We start from the raw sequence: 21,027 nt of genomic DNA, 5'->3' as shown, positions 1-21,027 counted from the left end.
CTGCTACATTTAAAATGGATAACCAACAAGGACCTACCGTAATAGCACAGGAAACTGCTTAACATTAGGTGGCAGCCTGGATAGGAGGGGAGTTTAAGGGAGAATGGATACACGTACGTGTATGGCTGAGTCCCTTCCCTGTTCACCTGAAACTGTCAAAACAGTGTTGATTGCCTATACCCCAATACAAAATTAAAAAGGTTTTAAAAAGAGAGAGAGAACAATTTGAGTAAGGACAAAGGCATGCAGTTGAGGCAGAAAAGTATTTTTCCTGTGTGAATTCTGCCACCTGGTACTTCCCAGACTTCCTTTTCTCATTGCAAATTAGATGCAGCCTTGCTTCTCCCTCACAGCTGTAGAGAGAGAAAGCCTGTTGAATGAATGGGAGGACTGGGGAATTAAGCAGAGTTTTGGAGGAAAAACCAAGCCCTGAGTGCCGGTGGGGGGAACGTGCCAAGCGGCCAGCTGATGCCGGACACACCAGCCCTCATCCTTGAAGTGATGTAGGAGAGCCTAGCCTGGTCCCAGGTTTTTGTTTTGATCTGGTCAGGGGGCACAGTACACAGTGTGAAGTGCCCCAGAACTACATGCTCGGACCTCTTTCTCTTTTCTGTCTGTTCTCTTGGAGATCATCCAGTCCTGTGGCTTTATACGTGTGCACTGAAAACCCCTGGGTTTGTCCCCCGAGCCAGGACTCCTTCCATGGACTCCACAGTGTGTAGCTAGCTGGCTACTTGACGTCTTATTTGAATATCAAGTAAGCATCTGAAGTTAAGATGTCACACATGCAGTCCCTGATACAGCCCACTGAATCATTCTTCTGCTTCTCCGTTAGTGGTGATTCCATTTTCCAGGCACGCAGTCCAGAATTCTGAAAGCCACCCGTGATGTCTCAGTTTGTCACCACCCCACACGTTCTGCCAGCTCTGTCTGTAAAATCTCTCCCGAATTTCATCACCCTTCCCAGCATCGCTGCCGTCCCTGCACCCCCGGGGTCTAAGCCAACATCTGTCTCCCATGGACCACGGCCTGAGCTTGCTCCTGCCACTCTTGCCCCGTTCAGTCTCTTCTCATTCAGGGTCCTTCCTGTGCAAGACCACGTTACTCCTTTGTTTAAAACTCACCAGCAGCTCCCATCTCATTCCAAGTAGAAGCCAAAGTTTCTTAAGTGTTTTCCCTGCCTGCTCTCCCTTTCTGTGTGCTGTCTGATTTCTCCTGTCACTCACCTCCTTGCCCCCTCCAAGCCCCGGCTCTGTGTTGTGTCTTGACTATGCCCAGCGCTCAGCACCTCAGGACGTTTGCACAGCTCACCCCCTCACCTCCGGGTCACACAGGGAAGAGCTGATGCACTCAGAATTGGATCACCCAAGGAAGACTGACGTAGGAAGGGTGGAGGGGAACCGCGTGGGCTGTGTGTCCAGTCACCTGGGGCCTTGGATAAGAATTCCTGGTATCTGTGTTTTTCCCACAGTGTCAGGCTCTGTGCCTGCAGGAAACCTGTTCACAGGGCATTTCCCAGAGGGGGCTCCACAGCAGGGAGGGGCTCCACAGCAGGGAGGAGCTCCACAGGGCTCTCTGGAAGGTTCTCTCTCATGACTCTTGCTCTGCAGGTTTCAATAAACGTTATTGATTTTACTGGAAGATTTGCAGACAACAGCTAGGACTCCTAGTCCTCTGCAAAACGTCCTGAGAGATCTGGAGCCTGCAGTATCTGGATGGTGGCTGCCTAGTCACAGCACTGGACAAAACCACTATGCTCTGTGCAGGCGGTGACCACTGGGTCACAGCTGCCCCCTGTCCAGTGGGTTGTAAAACCATGCCTGTGAGAACTGATGAAAAGAAAACTAGGACATTCGATGGCAGCTGGAGCTGAGGTCCCCAGTTTCACAACCAGCCATGTGAGATGGTGGGAAAGAGCAGGGCTTCAGACAGGACTGTCCTGGTGATTCTACCCAGACCATAGACATAGGTCCTTTGTAAATTACCATATCTTCAATTCTGTTATATGAGAACTTGTGTTCTTTAGTTTCTGGTTACCCTTAACTGGTAGGTGGCCTCTAACTCTTAGTTTTAAGTTTCTTTGCCCCATGACTTGTTTAATTTTTGTGACTTGGTAAATATTTGATTTACTGAGACTCCACCTTTTAAGAAACATCTTAAATAGCCCTTTCATGTGGGGGACACAAGCAGCATGCATCCTGCCCCTGGAATTACCTGCTTTTGAATTGAGGGGATGAGCAAGGAAATAGCAACCGACTCCAGTATTCTTGCCTAGAGAATCCTGTGGACAGAAGAGCCTGGTGAGCTTCAGTTCATAAGGTTGCAAAAAGTCAGACACAACTGAAGCGACTTAGCATGCACGCTCTTCTCACTATGGTGGATCTTGTGTTCTTGTGTGATGTACATGTTAGGAGGATGGGACCCTGTGCCATAGACCAGGATTGGATGGATATTTAAATGCACAGTGAGTGTCAAAACCCCACTGTGGCATTTTCCTTTGCCTTCACTTTGGTTTTCAGCAGAAACTCTTTTCTCTTGAGTCAGTCTTCCTCCCGGCTTTGATATTCAGTTGTAGTAGGAACCCATCTGAAGTTGTCTGTAGACATTTCAGCAGGGTGTGAATGGATTTCAGCAGGGTGTGAATGACCTGTTGTCAACAGTTGAAGTAGCAGAAAGCGGTGCTTAAAGGATCAGGAAGAAAAGCTGTCGTTTGCAGACTTTTGCGCCTGTGTAAGCAGATCTGCCCACTCGAGAGTAATTGACTGGTTTGGTTTACCCTCTTCCTGTCTTCACTATTGTTCCCATTTCGTGTAAAATGCTGTTTGAAGAAAACAAATGGATAGTGTGGGCAGTGAAAATGGATGATCTGGCTCACAGAACATCTAGCTTTTGATGACCCTAAGCAAATTAGATGGAGGTAAAAGTTGACTTTGAATTTTTCTTTGTTTCTCTCTGCGATGAGTCAGAGTTTGCAGTAGAAAAGTGAAATTCAGTACTTCCCCTGACTAACGTGTTTATTATTAAGTGAAGAACATATTAGCCTTCTTGAGACCATCCAGCTTATTTGTTGTGCCCTCACATTGTACAACGGTCAGAGACCTGATGAATCAGCAGAGCTGTTTTGGCCTGTAGTTCATAACCCTCTTGGAAGACAAGAGTGCCAGAAGGTCTCTTGAACAAGAACAATGCCGCTCTGCCTGTCCCCTTCAGAGACGTGTGTGCATTTCTCAGCTGACATTTTAAGGAGAGAGACAGGGAAGAGGGGAGGTGACTCCCCTGCAAGGCATCAGTTTGAATGGAGCTCTTCTGAGAGTGTGGCTGGGTTTTTCTGCTTTATCTTTCTTCACCAAACTTTGCCTGGTGTGAAGAGATTGGTGACTCCATTACCTGTTGCCACAGAGCCTCAGCGTCCCATCTGGGAAAGCTGCCCTCTGCTTTCTGACCTCGGCTGGCCGGGCTGGAGCAGCGCAGGTGACTCACCTCTGTCTCCTGTGTTACTCATCCTCCTTTTGGAGCCAATAGAATAGCCCAGAAATGTCCTTTTCGTGCCAGAGGCGGAAACACAAAAGAGGAAATACAGAAAGTCTTTTGAGGCCCAGGCTCCAAGGGGACACATTATCACTTCTGCCTCATTTATGAGCCAGAGCAAGTCAGATGCAGCAGGAAATCAGCTCATCGTGGGGTGGGGCTGGAAGAGGACTCCAAATTCACAGTGACAAGGGGTGTGGATATAAGGAGGAGAGGAGAGCGGGAGCCGTTCTAAAGTTTACCTATTTGTTTTTATTTGTGTGTCTGCATCGGGTCTTCGTCGCAACATGAGTGATCTTTGGTTGCAGAGCAAGGGCTTCCCTAATTGTGGTGCATGGGCTTAGCTGCCCCACCTCATGTGGGATCTTAGTTCCCCAGACTAAGATTCTAACCCTCATCCCCTACATTGGAAGGTGGATTCTTAACCACGGGACCACCAGGAAAGTCCCAGAATGGAAGCCTTTAATGTCATTATCTTCCACAATAGGTTCAAAGAAACCTGCTCACATCTAAAATTAAAGTTCTCTTCTTTGCAATTTATCTTTTTCAGGAGGCGAGACCCTATGGCTCTCTTTGCAGTCTTGCAGACAACATTCCTCTTGGCATTGCTGCCCTTGAGAACTTACCAAAGTGAAGGTAAGAAGTGGAAAGAACAATAAAGGAAAAAAAATCACATAGAAAAAAAAACCAAGGTAACTGGTGCTTTGGAGAAAAATGAACAGGTCATTTTTCTTTGGGAATTACCGGGAATTGGTGAGGAGCAGTGAGTAATTTAGTCTCCACCTTCCTGATCTTAATGGCTCATTTTAGTAAGCTACTCCTTAACCCTGATTTCCTGGCCAATGGAAACTTGTCACTAGACTTAATCCCTCAGCATTTCATGATCAGTATATGATCTGTTGCCATTGGCAGAGGAGTTCCTTCTGTACTTGGTGTGTAGAAATGGGTTATGTGCTCAGAGTTAGAACAAGTTGGAATGTCCTCCATTCATTGAGAGGCCATTGCTTCCACAGTAATATGCTAAGTGCTGAAATGCTGTTTATGGGTAAAGAAATAGTATTTGTCTCTTAGCTACTTACCCAGTGAAGGTGTGTGTATGTATGCTCTGTCACTTCAGTCGTGTCCAACTCTATGTGACCCTAAGGACTATAGCCCACCATTCTCTGCTCTGGAGAATAGGATTTGTTGTATAGTATACTTATTAAAGTATAGTTAATATAAAGTATACATACTATAGTATATGTCGTATAAATATATACGTATTATATATAACATGTGTATATGCTAGGAAATTATACTATATATACTTATTAAAGTACATATACTTTAATAAGTTTACTTTCACATATATATTTAAAATAATATAATATATGATGAGAGTTTTTACCTTTAATGTTAGTTTTTCTAGAAATAACATCATATTTTATGGCTGCAAGCTCTCCCATCTTACAAATGGGCCACAGTTTGTTTCCTTGAGTGTGTTGGAACCAGATGGAGAAACTGGTGGGGAAAGTTGGGAGCCTGTGACTAAGTCTATGGCTATCTGGTTCTAAGCCCGCTCTTTTTGGCCACACGCCAATACTGTGTTGTCGAGAGCTGGGCCAAGAGCCCAGGGTCCTGGTTGGATTCTGTGACCTTGGGAAAGTCGCTCCCCTTTTTTTAGCTTCAGTTTCCTCCTCTGAAAAACACTGGGACTGGACTGAATCACCTCCGAGGTCTCTCTGTCTCTCTGACTTTACCTTGGCATTTCCCACCATTTCCCAAGGATGTCCTAGATTGCTTTCCATTTCAGAAATAGCAGTCAGCTATTTCTGACTGCTGTCTACTGAGTACCTGAGTCAAGCTCCTCTTTGTCTAAAGCATCACAGGGCAGCCTTCTAGAGCTTCCCAAAGCACTGGTGATATACGGTAGGTGACTCACTAATTCAGTAATCAGTCACAGAGTGTCTGCACTGTGATAGGGGTGTTACAGTCTTGATTTCAGCAAGATGAGTAAGACTTAAAGCCACCTCTGTTCAGCTCACGGTCTGCGGGGAGCCAAACACCAAACAGGCTATGAGCGCATGGTGTGATCAGGGTTCAAATATGGGGTGGGAAAAGCTGCAACGGGAAGAGGAGACCACCAGGAAGAACGAGTTATTAGTGAGGGGCAGCTGCTCAGGCAGGCACTTGAGATCGTGCCGGGGCTGTGCTGGATCTCTATCACTTGAGATCTGCTGTGGGTAAGATGTTGTGCCAAGTTCTGGGGACTAGAGTTCATTCCAAGCTGCAGGACTCTGCCCTCCAGGAAATGTGAATCTAGAGTGAGACTGACAGCAACAGATGACCATACCGTACAAGCAAGGTGAAATGAGGGCTAGGAAAGTGGGCTGATTTTGTATGCACTCTGCTTCTCTACACAGTTATTAAAAATAATCCAACCGCCCCCCCTCCCCATTCCATAAGGGTTCTGCCTTTTCATTTTCCTAAATCTCCCTTTAGTTCACTTCCTAAATCTCCCTTTGGTTCACAGGTTTAGGGAGAGGATGAATAGCAGCTGTTGCTTTCTGCTGTCTTTAACTAAAAAATTGAGACATTTTATTCACAAAGGAATAAAACCTCTAATCAAATAATGATAGAGGATGACTTTGTTGGGCTTTGAATGTTCAGGAATCCCAACTTATTTCATTTACCTTTGAATGAATGGGGCATAATAACTAATTCCCTAAGCTCAAACTTGTTAAGAATCAGAATGCCAATTTATTAAGTTTAAGTGGGGAGTAAAACATAGAAATATAACCGGGACTCAGCCTTTTGGTGCAAATCAACTCAGAAGACTAAATTATGCATTCTGAAGTGTCATCTTAGTGATATGAACTGGATATCTTAAAGGAATATTTCTTTTAAAATCTAGCATATTATATGGTTCTGAAAGTTATACCATGTTTGCAAAGTACAGAAAAGCATAAAACAAGAAAATTAAAACCAACATGACGTTGTAAGGTGTTTATCCTCCAATTAAAAATTAAAATCACTCAACCTCACCATCCAGAAATATTGACTGTTAACATTTTAGTTTTACTTTTCTTTATAGCTTTTTAAAAATAACGGAAGTGCTTTAAAAAATATAAAATGGGGTTATAGTTCAATGTGATTTTTTTAAATGTATGAAAAAGGTCAAGAAAAACTAAACGATTTAAACTTGGCAGTGGAGTGAGAGTGGAAATGGTAAGGAATTCAATACCTGTATTGGTTGAAAATTTTTGTCATGATCATGTATATTTTAAAAATAATATTTATTGATGTGAAATTTACATAACATAAAATTACCAATTTATGATTAAAGTGAACAAATCAGTGGCCTTTAATACGTTCAAAATTTTTTGCATCCACCACTTCTATATACTTCCAAAATTTTTTTGTTGTCTCCAAATAAAACACTGTAATCATTAATCAATTATCCCCATTCCTCCCTCCCTCCCTTGGCCCCTGGCAACCTTCAGTCTCCTTTATCTCTCTGTGGATTTAACTGTTCTGGATATTTCATGTGGATTGAACCATACTATACGAGACTTTTGTATCTGGCTTCTTTTGCTTAGTGTAATGTTTTCAAGGTTCACCTGATTTGTAGCATGTATCAGTACTTCATTTTTCTTCACTTCAGTAGCTCAGTTGTGTCTGACTCTTTGCGACCCCATGGACTGCAGCACGCCAGGCTTCCTTGTCCATCACCAACTCCTGGAGCTTGCTCAAACTCACGTCCATCGAGTCGGTGATGCCAACCATCTCATCCTCTGTCGCCCCCTTCTCTTCCTGCCTTCAGTCTTTCCCAGCATCAGGGTCTTTTCTAATGAGTCCATTCTTCGCATCAGGTGACCAAAGTATTGGAGCTTCACCTTCAACATCAGTCCTTCCAATGAATATTCAGGACTGGTTTCTTTTAAGACTGATTGGTTTGACCTCCTAGCAGTCCAAGAGACTCTCAAGAGTCTTTTCCAACACCACAGTTCAAAAGCATCAATTCTTTGGTGCTCACATTTCTTTATGGTCCAACTCTCACATCCATATATGACCACTGGAAAAACTATAACTTTGACTATACAGACCTTTGTCAGCAAAGTAATGTTTCTGCTTTTTAATATGCTGCCTAGGTTTGTCATAGCTTTTCTTCCAAGGAGCAAGTGTCTTTTAATTTCGTGGTTGCAGTCATCATCTGCAGTGATTTTGGAGCCCCCCAAAATAATCTCTCACTCTTTCCATTGTTTCCCCATCTATTTGTCATGAAGTAATGCGACAGGATGTCATGATCTTAGTTTTCTGAATGTTGAGTTTTAAGCCAACTTTTTTACTCTCTCACTTTCATCAAGAGGTTCTTTAATTCTTCTTGGCTTTCTGCTATAAGGGTGGTATCATCTGCATATCTGAGGTTATTGATATTTCTCCCAGCAATCTTGATTCCAGATTGTGCTTCTTCCAGCCCAGAGTTTCTCAGGATGTACTCTGCATATAAGTTAAATAAGCAGGGTGACAATATACAGCCTTGACTTCTTTCCCGATTTGGAACCAGTCTGTTGTTCCATGTCCAATTCTAACTGTTGCTTCTTGACCTGAATACAGATTTCTCAGGAGGTAGGTCAGGTGGTCTGCTATTCCCATCTCTTTCAGAATTTTTCACAGTTTGTTGTGATCCACACAGTCAAAGGCTTTCGCATAGTCAATAAAGCAGAAATAGATGTTTTTCTGGAACTCTCTTGCTTTTTCAGTGATCCAACTGATGTTAGCAATTTGCTCTCTGGTTCCTCTGCCTTTTCTAAAACCAGCTTGAACATGAAAACAGTTCATGTACTGTTGAAGCCTGGCTTGGAGAATTTTGAGCATTACTTTACTAGCGTGTGAGATGAGTGCAATTGTGCGGTAGTTTGAGCATTCTTTCGCATTGCCTTTCTTTAGGATTAGAATGAAAACTGACCTTTTCCAGTCCTGTGGCCACTGCTGAGTTTTCCAAATTTGCTGACATACTGAGTGCAGCACTTTCACAGCATCATCTTTTAGGATTTGAAATAGCTCATCTGGAATTCCATCACCTCCACTAGCTTTGTTCATAGTGATGCTTTGTAAGGCCCACTTGACTTCTCATTACAGGATGTCTGACTCTAGGTGAGTGATCACACCATCGTGGTTATCTGGATCATGAAAATCTTTTTTGTGTAGTTCTTCGGTGTATTTTTGCTACCTCTTCTTAATATCTTCTGCTTCTGTTAGGTCCATACCATTTCTGTTCTTTATGTGCCCATCTTTGCATGAAAATTTCCCTTGGTATCTCTAATTTTCTTGAAGAGATCTCTAGTCTTCCCCATTCTGTTGTTTTCCTCCATTTCTTTGCACTGATCGCTGAGGAAAGGTTTCTTATCTCTCTTTGCTATTCTTTGGAGCTCTGCATTCAGATGGGTATATCTTTCTTTTTCTTCTTTGCCTTTAGCTTCTCTTCTTTTCTCAACTATTTGTAAGTCCTCCTCAGACAACCATTTTGCCTTTGCATTTCTTTTTCCTGGGGATGGTCTTGATCACTGCCTCCTGTACAATGTCAGAAATCTTCATCCATAGTTCTTCAGGCACTCCATCAGATCTAGCCCCTTGAATCTATTTGTCACTTCCACTGTATAATCATAAGGGATTTGATTTAGGTTGTACCTAAATGGTCTAGTGGTTTTCCCTACTTTCTTCAATTTAAGTCTGAATTTTGCAATAAGGACTTCATGATCTGAGCCACAGTCATCTTCCAGTCTCTTTTTGCTGACTGTATAGGGCTTCTCCGTCTTTGGCTGAAAAGAATACAATCAATCTGATTTTGGTATGGACCATCTGGTGACGTCCATGTGTAGAGTCTTCTCTTGTATTTCAGGTTATGAATACACACAATATGTTTGTCCATTCATCTGCTGATGGCCATTTGGGTTGTTGTCACCTTTTTGCTGTTGTGAATAGCGCTGCTACAAACATTTGTTACAAATATTTAAGCCTTGCAGCTCTTTAGGATATATACATAGGAATGAAATTATTGAGTCATATGGTGATTTTAACTTTGTGAGGAACTTTCAAAATGTTTTCTTCATTTCCAAAGTCTTTTTACACTCCTGCCTTGATATACAAAGGTTTTAATTTCTCCACATGCTCACCAATGCTTATTTCCATTTTTTAAATTATAACCCTCCTTGTGAGTATAAGATAGTATCTCATTATGGTTTTGATCTTCATTTCTGTAGTGATTAATGATGTTGAATGTCTCTTCATGTGCTTATTGGCCATTTGTACATCTTTGAAGAAATGCCTATTCAAGTTATTTGTCTGTTTTCAAAATAGAGTTGTTTGCCTTTTAGGTGTTGAGTTGTCAGAGTTCTTTATAAATTTTGGATATTAGATGAGTGATTTGCAAAATATTTTCTCCATTTTTAGTTTTTCTTTCCTCCCTTTTGACAATGTCCTTAGATGCACAGAAGTTTTTAATTTTGATAAAGTTCCATTTGTCTTTTTTTTTTTTCTTTTTTGACTCATGCTTTGGCATCATATCTAGGGACCCAATGCCAAATCCAAGGTCATGGGAGTCCAGACTAAGATTCTAATTTTTATCCTAACCATTCCCAGCATCTGATCTATAAAATTCACAGAGGATGAATATCTTTCTGGGAAAATAGTCGTTGATGGCTAATAACTTGGATTTTATGGCCATTCTTGTTAACTTTGTTTCCATAGAATGAATTTTCTGAGATTTTTTTTTTCTAAACTCTGAGGATAAAACCTTATTTAGATCCTGAAGCTGTCTAGCATGCGGACCATTAACATGGAGAACTTCATGCTTGTATCCACCAAGAACACTTATCCAACTTTTCTGGCTAGGTCCAGAGCCCCATCCTTACCATCTGTATCCTGAACTTGGCAAGACATGGTGGGAGCCACACTTCTCAGACATTCCAGTCCATGTGACCTTCAGTTGGGCAGGATGTTCCTGCCTTCACAGCTGGGGAGCAGCGCAGTGAAGGCTTGGTATTAAAGAGATCCGTACTTAAGGTCCAGGCTGCTTTGTGTACGTTGTTTAAGCTATCGAACTTGAGTCTTCTCATCTATAAAACATGACTGTCTCAGTTTTACAATGGGCATTTCATGAGAAAAAATATGCAAAGCACCTAGCACCATGCCTGATAAACTTTATATGCTCAGTCTTATTGTTGCTGTTATTTTTTACCTCCCTGTGAGAAAAATACAGGCTTTCCAGGTGACTCAGGGGTAAAGAATCTGCCTGCTAATGCAGGAGATGTGGGTTCCATCCCTGGGTTAAGAAGATCCCCTGGAAGAGGGAATGGCTACCCACTCCAGTATTCTTGCCTGGAGAATCCCATGGACAGAGGACCCTGGAGGGCTACAGTCCATGAGGTCACAAAGAGTTGGATACGAACTGACCGAGCACATGCACACATGCGTGAGAAAAGCAGCATATGTAGAATGACAGTTTGGGAGATTTTTTTTTCAGTATTAGAGATTCATGCCATTTTTATTCTCAAAAAAAGGTAATCTCTTACCATTTAAACTGGGTGCCAGAGAGTCTCAGATCACTAGGGGAAATCCCCAAAGAACTAGAAAAATGAATGTTAAAAAGATATGTGCTCCGCCATGAGCCATCAGCTCCCAGTTGATTTTATCAATACACTCTTCATCTTTTCAATACTTTTGCAGCATTCCCAGTGTACTTTAAGTTAAGTGACTTAAGTGAAGCCGCTCAGTCGTGTCCAACTCTGCAACCCCATGGACTGTAGCCTACCAGGCTCCTCCATCCATGGGATTTTCCAGGCAAGAGTACTGGAGTGGGTTGCCATTTCCTTCTCCAGTGTACTTTAGATGCCCTCAAACCAACCAGTGAAGCCTCTTGATTCAACAATACACAATTCTTCTTGAATCTGTATGGCATTTCCTCTACTTATATAAAAAGCCATGTTTTGTTCTTCTCCCAGCATTAGCAGTGATCCCACTCACTCCATCAGGGCAAATCCTCTCTCTAGGCTGTTTTTCCAGCTCACTGACCTCAGCAAATCTGTCCCATGTTTGAATCTCTCCTCTTTGACAGACTCTATCCCACCATTAAACACTCTAAACTTGCAGTCACTCATTATTTCATAGAAGTCTCTTGTGTCTCTCCACTAGGTTCCTTCCTTGAGCTAGAAACCTTTGTCACGATTATTTCATTTCACACTAGGTTAGGGTTAGCCCAGTAAATTCTTGCTAAAGGTGTTTTAAGTTCAGTGCATTGAGATTTAAGCGATAGCCTCTAGAGATGGGACTTGTTCTCACTTTATAGCTGTTTAATAAACTATGAAATATTTGTTTGGGTTTTTTTGACCACAAAGCATATGGGATCTTAGCTCCTGAACCAGGGGTTGAACTCACATCCCCTGCACTGGAAGACAAAGTCTTAACCACTAGATTGCCAGGGAAGTCCTGTAAACTATCAAATAGTTCACAAAATATTCATTTTAGATGTCCAGAACTATGAAATTTATAGCAAAAAGCCCTGTTTTTTAATTCAGCCTTGTTATAAATTTCTAAACTATTTAGATTGTTCAATGAAATATCCTTTTGTGTAACAGTCAATATATTAATTTGCTGTGTATCATTGAGCAACTCATTTCATTCATCTAGGGCTTAATTTCTTCATCTGCTGAGTGATTTCTAAATTCCCTCCAGCTTTTCAGTGTCTAATTCTAGAGTGTATATGTGAGCAATGTTTTCCAAAGCTAAACAGTGATGATATTGAACAGTGTAATTATCTGCGATTATTCAATCACACGCCTATTAAATGTCACTTCATATCGTGTTTTGGTCTTTCAGTTCTGTCTGAACCTTTACCATTAACTCCTGAATCACTGAACGTTTCCATCAATTCTACAAAGCAGTGTATGCATTTACAATGGACTGTCCACAACCCTGATTATCACCAGGAATTCAAAATGGTTTTTCAGATACAGATCAGTAGATTTAAAGCATCCAATGTCATCTGGTTGGTAAGTATTTTTATTCTTGGCTCAGTATTTTAAAAATCCTTTTCTAACACCATGATTTGTCTTTCATGACATCCTCCCCAAAATCCCAATCTGGAATCATTTTAGCAACTCAGAACAGTTCTAAATAATCACAGTTCTGTGTTTTTAGTTAAGAGGATCTGGGACAAATTAACATGACAGTTTTAGTTTGGTAGGTTGGGTGGGTTGTGCTATAAAAATAGATCATATTCTCAGTTATTCTCTGTTCTCTATGAAAGCTGTTGGGGTCTATCCTTGTGAAGACTGGATTCCAAAAATCCATGATCAGCCATCTTATTCCTCTTCCTTCTTCCTTCTCTGCCTACCAAAGATTCTCCTAAATCAGGTGTAATAGTTTGGCAATTCTCATGTCAGTGTGGCTCTCAGGCAGTTTCTTTACTAATACTGTACTGAAATACAAGGAAGAAAATGTTTTAGCATTTTCTCTTCTACCCAGCAAAGAGGTCTTCCATGGACCTTGTCGGAGAGTAACTTAGCGTGTCCTTTGCTTCCTCACATGTGCCTTTTTCTATAGAAAATTAAATTAAGAAAATCCTGAACTCATACTCTTTTTGCCTTTGAATTATTTGGGATTGATGTGCTCTGGTCTGGTTTAAGTCATGGTTATGTCTGTTTTGCCTGATGCTTTCCCATTCACTGCATTGGGGCACTTTGGTGGTTTCTTTCAATGACCATTTATGGTCCAGGGAGCCCTAGTAATCTGTGCCCACATCATGATCGTTTATTATCATGGGAGGTTGAAGGACAGTGAAATATTTTCTCACTGAAGGGAAACAGAGAATTTGCATAGAGAGAAGTGAAACACAGATGTTTTATTGCTGGGGACCTCTATTTGCTAGTGGATAGCCACTCTTCTCTCAGGCAGTGGAGGCATGGATACAGGGACCCAGAGGGTCAGTTCCTTTAGCAAAGCATAAAGGTCACTAACTTTAAAGGTTCAGTTACTTTTATGATCCATCATCATCACCTTTGAGATCTGAATGAGTGGCCTAAATATCGTTCTGACTATTGATTTAAGGTTGATACCAGGTCTATAATTCTACCTCTCATAGGGCAGCTTCCTACTGTGAGAGTTATTTGATGTTTCTTTTTTTTTTTGTAAGGCCAAAAACAGTACTTTATTTGGGGTTTGTTAAGACTACAGGCCAGGAAACACAGATCTCAGAAACACTTGCCCTGTGTTCCCTGGCTTTTTATTTATTTTTTTAAGTTTATTGAGATATAGTATAATTGCTTTACAATGTTGTATTCGTTTCTGCTGTATAGCAGAGTGAATCAGCTATACATATGCATATATCTTCTCTGTTTTGGATTCCCTTCCCATTTAGGTCATCAGAGAGCACTGAGTAGAGTTCCCTGTCCTACAGGCTCTTGTTCGCTATGTATTGATCTGTAGGATGTATATGTGTCAATTCCAATCCCCCAATTCATCCCACCCTCTCTTTCCCCCTTGGTGTCCATATGTTTGTTCTTTCCATCTATGTCTCTGTTTCTGCTTTGCAAATGGGTTCATCTGTACCATTTTTCTAGATTGCATACAACAGCGGTGCTTGTATACAGCTATTCCCTCCCCAGCCCTTCCTCCCACTATCCCTTTCACAGGGATAATTTTTGTATTTTCATATTTTTTGTATTATCGATGGATACACTTGTTGATTTGGGCCTAGCACAGCGTTGAACAGAGGTCATGTTGAGGCTAAGAATTGCCTAGGGAAAAGAAATTTGAGTGGAGGGCTGGAGGAATTTGTGGAAAACTGGCACTTAACTCCATTAGTGAAAGTAACATTAACCATAGACCAGGTGGATCCCATTCTTTATTCTTCTAAAAGATAGTTCTTTTTGTTACCATAGTAAAGAAAATAATGGTAGGAAAGCCTGAACTGACAGTTGTTCACATCTGTTTAGACCTTTGATTCAGGTACTAGTTCTCTTTTCAAGGTAAAAAGAGAAATCTTTTTCTTTCTCGCTAAGTAGGTTTCTTGCTGCTGAAATCTACTTGTAACCAACCAAGGCTGGAGGTGTTTGAGGTGTTTGAGGTGTTTTGCCTTGTCCATTACATGGTTCCCATAACATCCAGCCAAGCCTGATCCCTAGGGCACAGAAGGGTTTGTGATGCTGCCTTTTTCTTTTTTTTGTCACTTATTCATTTGACAAAAGATGATCACACCTGCCTATGCCAGATGCCAGGAACAGGTAAAGAAAAATCATCTTTGACTTGAATAGTTTGCAGCACAGTTGAGAAGATCGTCCAGGACACACACAGCAACACCAAGAGGACAGTTTCAGAAAACCTGCAATGACCTACCCCTGACCACGCACACACAGAACTCTCTCCCTTTGCCTGCTGGGGTTGGGTGGTGTAGGACCCTCCATAGCCAGAGTTAGGAACAGCCCCTCTCCAGGCAGCTCTGTTTCTGACTGGAGCCCTGGGCTCCACATGGGGGTTATGGTCACACTCAGTCTTCCCCAGTCATCAGTCACCATGCATCCCAGAATAGATGCCATGAGAAGCTGTTATCTGAACCTCTTGGGCCTGCAATCAAGGATAGACCTAAGGTCCCCTCCACTTAAAGTTCAGAAAGCCAGCTGAGAGAGGCTGCTTCTATCTGGACCATAATCTCCCTTCATAGGGCAGGTCCCTGAAATGCAACCTCACTCTTGCTGAGAAGGAGCAGCTCTCTGTTCTCATGGCTCCGATTGTGTGTTCCCAGATAAGCCAATGGATAATAATAAATAAATATATTTATGTTAAATTTATAAATTTATATTAAATATGTATTATAAATAAATAAAACAAGGCAAATAGATGGGGAAAAAGCTCCAAAATCACTGTGGATGGTGACTGTAGCCATGACATTAAAGGTACTTGCTCCTTGAAGAAAAGCTTTGACAAACCTAGACTGCATTACTTTGCAAACAAAGGTCTGTCTAGTCAAATCTATGGTTTCTCCAGTAGGCATGTATGGATGTGAGAGCTGGACCATAAAAAAGGCTGAGCACCAAAGAATCGATGCTTTCAAATTGTGGTGTTGGAGAAGACTCTTGAGAGTCCCTTGGACAGCAAGGAGATTAAACCAGTCCATCCTGAAGGAAATTAACCCTAAATATTCACTGGAAGGACTAATGCTGAAGCTAAAACTCCAGTACTTTGGCCACCTGATGCTAAAAGCTGACTTGTTGAAAAAGAACCTGATGCTGGGAAAGATTGAGTGCAAAAGGAGAAGGGAGGTGACCGGGTGGGACTCAGTGGACATGAATTTGAGCAAACTCTGGAAGATAGTGAAGGACAGAGGAGCCTGGTATGCTGCAGTTCATGGTGTCACAAAGAGTTGGATGTGACTTAGCAACTAAATAATGATAACAAATAAACCAAAGGACAAGCGTCTTTACCCGGGTGCTTGCAGCTGGTCCAGGGACTCTGAGCTGGATCCTGGCTGGTGCCGAACACTCAGAACTCACCGTGTAGTCTCACCTTGGCCTTTCTAGTCACACGCTTTATGATTCCGTCCATGGCAGGGGAAGGCAGAGTAGAGTAACCACTCAAGCTTGGAAGGAGGCCTGGAGCTTGAATCAGGGAGGAATAAGCTCGCTTCTTGGGAATGGATCAGTGACTTCACTTGGGCATCATGTAAATGCCAGCTTTTCATGACTTACTGATGTCTGCCAGGGCCAAATTAAACTTGCCACTTCAATGAATGAAAACAGCCCAAACACAAGTCATCACATTTTTAAAAGTCACTGAATTGATGCATTCAAGGAAAGTTTTATCTCTTCCACAACATGGCTAGAAAGACCACAAAGCACAAATTTGTGGTTAGACAGAATCCACACAAAGAGGGTCTGGGCAAAACAGCTCGTGACATTTTAATGAACTGATGAAATCATTTGGCACATAGTTTTAGACTGTGGGCTCAGGTCCAGGCCTTGTTCAAGGCGTGGGGCTATCAATGCTGAGCAAAACTAAGGAGATGATCACAAAATTAAAGTGTCCTAGATGTGAGGAGTGCAGGTTGCTGATAGTGGGCTATGGGTTGAGATTAGGCCTGACCTTCTCTAGCAGCTTGGAGGAAGGGCAGTTGGAGTCAAAGTAGGAAAGAAGATTAGAAGCTAATTTAGCATGGAGAGTGGAGAGGAATGTTCCAGGAAGATCCAGCTGGGGTGAGCAGAGGCCCTGAGTGAAAGGGGCTGGGAGCGTTCAGGCTTGAAAGCATGGGGCACGTGGGGTGGGCAGGACAGGGCCAGCCCACATGCGACTCCGGGGTCATGCTCAGGTATTGTTTTTTAACCTGGGAACAGTGAGAAGGGGTGATGAGATCACCCCTTCAGAGAGATGAGATCTGATTAAAACCACTCTGGTTCCACAGTGGGGAGAAGTTGGGAGAATTGGAGGAGGTGAAGTGTGACCAGTTTGAATTGAGCAGTGGGATTGGTCCAAAGGAGAGGGGCCTGGAGTAGGTGATAACAATGGGAGGAGAGCAGTGGCTGAATTCCTGAGGGATATAAGAGGCGAAATCCAGCCTGTGGCTTGTTCACATAGCAAGGTCACCATGACTGCTATAATGTTCATATTATAGCAAGGTCACCGATTGACTAACAGCCAATTTTTTGTACTTGTTTTTAAATAATGGAGAAAATGTACCCGAGATTGTGCACATTAAATAGTAAAAGTTGCATGGGTCAGGACCGCAAAACTTGTTAAAAACAATGTTTTATAGGGATGTGCTGTGCTGTGCTTGGTCACTCAGTCATGTCAGACTCTTTGTGACCCCAGGAATGTAGCCTGCCAGGCTCCTCTGTCCATGGGGATTCTCCAGGGAAGAATACTAGAATGAATTGCCATGCCCTCCTCCAGGGGATCTTCCCAACCCAGGAATCGAACCCAGGTCTTCCACATTGCAGGCAGATTCTCTACCATCTGAGCTACCAGGGAAGCCCAAGAATACTGGAGTGGATAGCCTATCCCTGCTCCAGGGGGTCTTCTTGACCCAGGAATCGAACCAGGGGATCTTCTTGACCCAGGAATCGAACTGGGGTCTCCTGCAATGCAGGTGGATTCTTTACCCCCTGAGATACCAGGGAAGCCCTTTATAGGGATAGGAATAAACTGAAATAATGAAAACATTTTACAAATGGGAGTTCTGCTTAGAGTGGCAAAGGACATGCATGATTAGATGCCCTTCAGGTGGACTAAACAGTTCTCCTTCCAGAATAGTGTTTGGTTCTGCCAAGGGCACCATTTAAGGCTGACAGCTGGGGGAGGGGAAGGCATAGTGGAGGGAAGGCCTCTGAGTTTGGCAGCTCCAGGTGGCATGTGACGTATGTATTGCCCCCTCCTCTTCACTGGAGGACTTGCCATTGGCCCTTAAAAAATGGATGCAAACTCAGTTTTCCCCAGGAAGGGCAAGCTATCTGTTATCCTTGTCTTCCAGCTGTTAGAAAGCTGGCAGAAAGCAGGCATCCCACTGAGAAGCATCGGTGCTTGGAGCTGTGGTCCAAGAAGAAGAATAGAGCCCAGTCCCTACTTTTACAGTACCATATTCAAGTCAGGGGCTTGACCTTTGATGAAATGCCACCAACTACCGACAGTAGTTGAGATTAGGCCTTACCTAAGGATACATATCGGAGAAAGTGATGGCACCCCACTCCAGTACTCTTGCCTGGAAAATTGCCTGGACAGAGGAGCCTGGTAGGCTGCAGTCCATGGGGTTGCAGAGAGTCAGACACAACTGAGTGACTTCACTTTCACTTTCCACTTTCACACATTGGGTAAGGAAATGACAACCCACTCCAGTGTTCTTGCCTGGAGAATCCCAGGGATGGGGGAGCCTGGTGGGCTGCCGTCTATGGGGTCACACAGAGTTGGACACGACTGAAGCGACTTAGCAGCAGCAGCAGCAGCAGCAAGGATACATATAGACTGAAAGTCAGGGGATGGAAAAAAGATATTCCATGCAAATGGGAATCAAAAGAAAGTGGGAGTAGCAATAATCATATCAGACAAAATAGACTTTAAAAACTGTTACAAGAGATAAGGAAGTATGGGAGGGAGGGTTTGGGGGAGAATGGATACATGCATATGTATGCCTGAGTCCCTTCACTATTCAGCTGAAACTACCACAACATTGTTAATTGACTGCATACCAATACAAAATAAAAAGTTTAAAAAAAAAGAAATAAGGTGAGACATCACTTTACCAACAAAAGTCCGTATAGTCAAAGCTATGATTTTTCCAGTAGTCATGTATGGATGTGAGAGTTGGACCATAGAGAAGGCTGAGTGCCAAAGAATTGATGCTTTCGAATTGTGGCGCTGGAGAAGACTCTTTTGAAAGTCCCTTGGACAGCAAAGATATCAAACCTATGAATCCTAAAAGAGATCAACCCTGAATAATCAGTGGAAGGACTGATGCTGAAGCTGAAACTCCAATACTTTGGCCACCTGATGCGAAGAGCCAACTTATTGGGAGAGACCCTGATGCTGAGAAAGACTGAAGGCAGGAAGAGAAGTGGGCAACAGAGGATGAGACGGTTGGATGGCCTTACCGACACAATGGACATGAATTTGAGCAAACTCCAAGGACTCTCTCTCCCGCGTGCGTGTGCTCTTTTCTCTCTCTCTCTCTCCTGCTATCTTCTAAATAAAATAGAGCTGTAACACTGATTTGCCTGAGAGCTGTAGCATGGTTTGTCCAAGACCCAAGAGCTGTGATGTGCCAAGGGCTTTAATGTCCGTCGCTCCAAATCTTTGTTGTGATGAGACAAAGAACCGAGGAACATACACTCGCGTGACATCTGTGGTGCCGTGACTCGGATATAACCTGGCTGAAACAACCTCTGCATGGAAGAGGCCAAGCACAGCAGGAGCCCAGCTCAGCGAAGCTCCCGCGCTAGAAGCGGAAGGCGAAGAAACCCAGCGCAGGGGAAGGCCCATCGTGCTGGAAACCGGGACAGCGAAAAACAAATTCAGCAGAAAGCTCACGTGGCCCAGTCTCAGATTCCAGAAGACCTCCGGTTAAGATTCCCTGGAGCACAGAGTGCCTCACTCCACCCTGAACTCAGTCAGGGGTTGTTGAAGGTCAATAGCTATAGCAGCACGGGGTTCAATCTCAGTAGAGAGAGACTGCAAATGCCTTGTTCAGTCATTGGCAATGCTCTTGCATTTATCATTCGGAGAAGGCAGTGGCACCCCACTCCAGCACTCTTGTCTGGAAAATCCCACGGATGGAGGAGCCTGGTGGGCCGCAGTCCGTGGGGTCACTAAGAGTCGGACATGACTGAGCGACTTCACTTTCACTTTTCACTTTCATGCATTGGAGAAGGAAATGGCAACCAACTCCAGTGTTCTTGCCTGGAGAATCCCAGGGACAGGGGAGCCTGGTGGGCTGCCGTCTATGGGTTCGCACAGAGTTGGACACGACTGAAGCGACTTAGTAGCCAGGAGATAGTGAAGGACAGGGAAGCCTGGCTTGCTGCAGTCCATGGGGCCACAAAGAACTGGACTCGACTTATCGGCTGAACAACAACTGTCATATGCAGGGGAGCTTGGGGAGGGGGGGGTGGGAAGAAACCAGAGGACAGACTAAGAAAAGCTTCATGAAGATGGGTATAACGGGCTTGAAGGTTGAGACTAATTCCCAATTCAGAGTTGGGGGATGGGGGTGGGGACACAACGTGAGAAAACCCTGAGATGTAAAAGCACAAAGCTGGTCCCGCAGCGTGGGGGCAAACCACTGGTTCTTGAGAGAAGAGTCCTGCAAGGGAGAAGCAGGTTGGAGTCAGATTGCAAATGGCCTTGGATGACAGGGTAAAGTGTAAAAGGAACCATTGAAGTTTATTGAATTTAAGAATGAGAATACCAATGTTTTAAAAAGATGAAGACTAAAATCTATGCAGGAAAAGCAAATTACATTTCAACCTAGACAAGCTTCCCAAGAGCACAATATAAGTTCTGCCTATGTGGTTGACATCTCTGGTACTAAAGATTGTGAAGGTTGGAGTTCAAGGAAGGCAGTGTGGTCCATGTGGCCACCACATCTGAAAAGACAAGAGACAAAAACCAAGGGGCTCATGGGAAGTCATCTATTAACTCCTGGGCGACAGTGGAACTCCTGGGTATCATGAAGGACTGCCAGCTCTACTGAGGTTTGATCTGATGAATATTAGAAAATTCTTATCAATAATTTTTAAAAAGGTGCCTCAATTAATTCTCTAGTTTGCAAGAATTTTCTCAACATGCTCTTGTGACCAGAACTGTGCATACACCTTCTTTCTCTGATCTTTTCCCCTAAGACTCAGGTAGTGTCTGTTCTCTCTCTCTCACTTAGTTCATGTGATTCCCCTGGAACTGGAGCCCCAAAGAGATTGGGAGCCAAGTTTTCAATAGGCAGGACGCTATTCCTTGCTGTTTCTTGCTGTACCATCAGAGCACGGG

The 21,027-nt window shown here is 43.2% G+C and overlaps 1 protein-coding gene across 1 annotated transcript in view; it reads left to right on the top strand.

Annotated features, from left to right (window-relative positions):
• Positions 1–21,027, top strand: part of OSMR (oncostatin M receptor) — a 68,058-nt gene that overhangs the window by 14,017 nt on the left and 33,014 nt on the right. The window contains 2 exon segments of the mRNA NM_001080272.3: positions 4,079–4,164; positions 12,385–12,557. Of these exon segments, the coding sequence (NP_001073741.3) occupies positions 4,092–4,164; positions 12,385–12,557 (246 nt within the window). The 5' untranslated portion in view covers positions 4,079–4,091.

This window comes from Bos taurus, chromosome 20, assembly GCF_002263795.3.
Source record: "Bos taurus isolate L1 Dominette 01449 registration number 42190680 breed Hereford chromosome 20, ARS-UCD2.0, whole genome shotgun sequence".
NCBI lineage: Eukaryota > Metazoa > Chordata > Mammalia > Artiodactyla > Bovidae > Bos > Bos taurus.
Note: the sequence above shows the minus strand (reverse complement) of the source record. Positions and strands in the feature narration are given on the sequence as shown.